Source organism: Fusarium coffeatum (genome assembly GCF_003316985.1).
Source record: "Fusarium coffeatum strain FIESC_28 chromosome Unknown BRIP53273_contig_61, whole genome shotgun sequence".
Taxonomy (NCBI): domain Eukaryota; kingdom Fungi; phylum Ascomycota; class Sordariomycetes; order Hypocreales; family Nectriaceae; genus Fusarium; species Fusarium coffeatum.
In genome coordinates this window covers 171,230-173,321 of record NW_022157857.1, presented here as the reverse complement: position 1 = coordinate 173,321, position 2,092 = coordinate 171,230, and the positions used below count along the sequence as shown (strand labels likewise).

The window sequence follows — 2,092 nt, the reverse complement described above, 5'->3', positions numbered from 1 at the left end:
CGACTTCTGGACGTACAAAGGGAACCTAGGTACCTGTGACGAGTGATAGTTCCGGAGTTGACACCGGACATTGTCGCACTCGCAGGGGTCGTTGAGTACACCGGACCTGGAAGACCCTGGAGGGGCTTAGTATATACGGCCCAAGACTGTTGCCGCCCATTTCGAGACGAACAACCTTCAGCTTCCCAGGAGTTCAAACTTGAACTTGAAGATGACCCCGATTCCAATGACAACAGCGACGACAGCAACAGTGATGACACCCACAGCATGTGGTTTCGGGATAGCGATGAAGACACGGATGAGACGCTGCTTTGGTTTTCGGCGACGTTGATGTCATCAGATGAATCCGACTTTGTGGGACCACCACGATCGTGACGACGATGGAAGATTCGAACTTCGCTGCCATAGCCAACACCAAGAGACGTTGGAAGCCGAGAAGCAGATAAGTGGAATCTGTCATGAAGAGTCTTCTACTCACCGAAGCAACGCAAAGAACCTGACGCTTGACGGCGGTGGTGGTGCTGCGGAGGATACCTACGCAATCTCGCTCATTTACCGTCCCAAACACACCCTTACAATGGCAGCAATGCGAGAAAGTAGAGCCTACTGCATATATTTTATATAGCACATATCATTGTGCACTTTCTGTACACAAAACAGTACCAGAGTTTGAAGGTCCAGCGATCTTCTGAGGCTAAGCGCGACGCTCCAGAGTTTGCGACGGCTATATATGTCCACGGTATCCCCTCGAAGTATAAGCTGATAAGTATGCTTGGGCTATTCGAAAATTTGGTAGACGAGACGAAGACGTATCTCAGTGGCTGACACTGGGCAATGTCGCATTACAGCGCTGCGTGTGTTGTTACCAATACTTCTAGTCTGTACTGCTTCTGTACGACTACGATCCCAGTGACAATGCTGGACGCAAACCAACAAAGGAAGTCCCCAGCTGGAAGCTACAAGTTTCGAATATCTTGCGAGGTTTCGAGGTCACATCTACAAGGAGATGAAGGCCGGCAGCTGTGGGGTATGGTACTCAGTCGATCTCACGAACGAGGATCAGGATCAGTGCAGTGAGTATGTTGGAGACATTATCGACGAGAGCAAGTCTTACAGAATGACCCGGCGACACAAATATGCCTCTTCACTGCTCAGTATCAATCCGATCCACGCGAGATTATATCACTCTTCAACATATAAAGTCTATACTACTATAAGGCGACGAAGGTCTCTGATGTGGTATCATTGAACTGCTCTTCAAAAGCAGAAGTCTGATACTCGATAGACATCAAACATCACAACCTTTGTGCGGACAATCCATACATGCCATGTTTTCCTCTGGGTTAGGAGATTCACGTGGTGCAGTTACCAATACGCGACAAACTGTCTCCTCTGCGTCCCGTTCTGCTCCTGGCCCCCAGTCTGTAAACTATCCTGTCGTTCTTCAAGTTGGTGCCGATGAACCCTCCACCGATCAGGTTTTCTCACTCGATTACGGTTCCATCGGCTATAGGTCCGACGATGTTCTTCAGCCACCCTCTTCCAATGCTATCTTGGACGGATTTTACCGCTGTCTTATTATAGAGGCATACATCAGTAGTATATATACTCTTTACTTCTTTTGGTCAGAAGACTCTTCAAAGACATCCTCGGTTGAGTCTAGCACTATTGACGACACTCTCGATCAAATCCCGGTTTTCGTGAATTCCACGAAAGGACCACCGAACACACCCCCGCGCCACCGGGCAGAGTATCGACTGACCTATGTCATCCGTTGAGCCCTACTCCGATTAGCCTGGCAGTCACCCAAGACAATGCTGAGAAGATGCTTGCGCTACGAGTATCCTTGGGGAACCCGGAGAGGATCATGACAAGAGATGAGGCCAATGCGAGACGCGACTTGGCATTGCGACTACAGGCGGAATTCGACGACATTACGCCTGGAAACGAGATCCACGAAGATGACCTGCCGTTTATCATCAAGAGTCCTCGGCCTCGGATCCAGTTCTACAAACACACGTGCAACGAACGCGCTTATGCCTACAAGACTGTCTATGCTTATATATGTTCTACGACTCGCTGGATGTCCTGA

At 49.3% G+C, this 2,092-nt stretch overlaps 1 protein-coding gene across 1 annotated transcript; it reads left to right on the top strand.

The window, feature by feature from the left end:
* Nucleotides 1-1,328: 1,328 nt before the first annotated feature.
* FIESC28_02827 (uncharacterized protein) lies at nt 1,329-2,092 on the top strand (the record flags this gene model as incomplete). The annotated part of the gene is made up of 2 exons (XM_031156976.1): nt 1,329-1,750; nt 1,795-2,092. 2 exons carry the CDS (start codon nt 1,329-1,331, stop codon nt 2,090-2,092), a joined length of 720 nt encoding a protein of 239 aa, XP_031018928.1.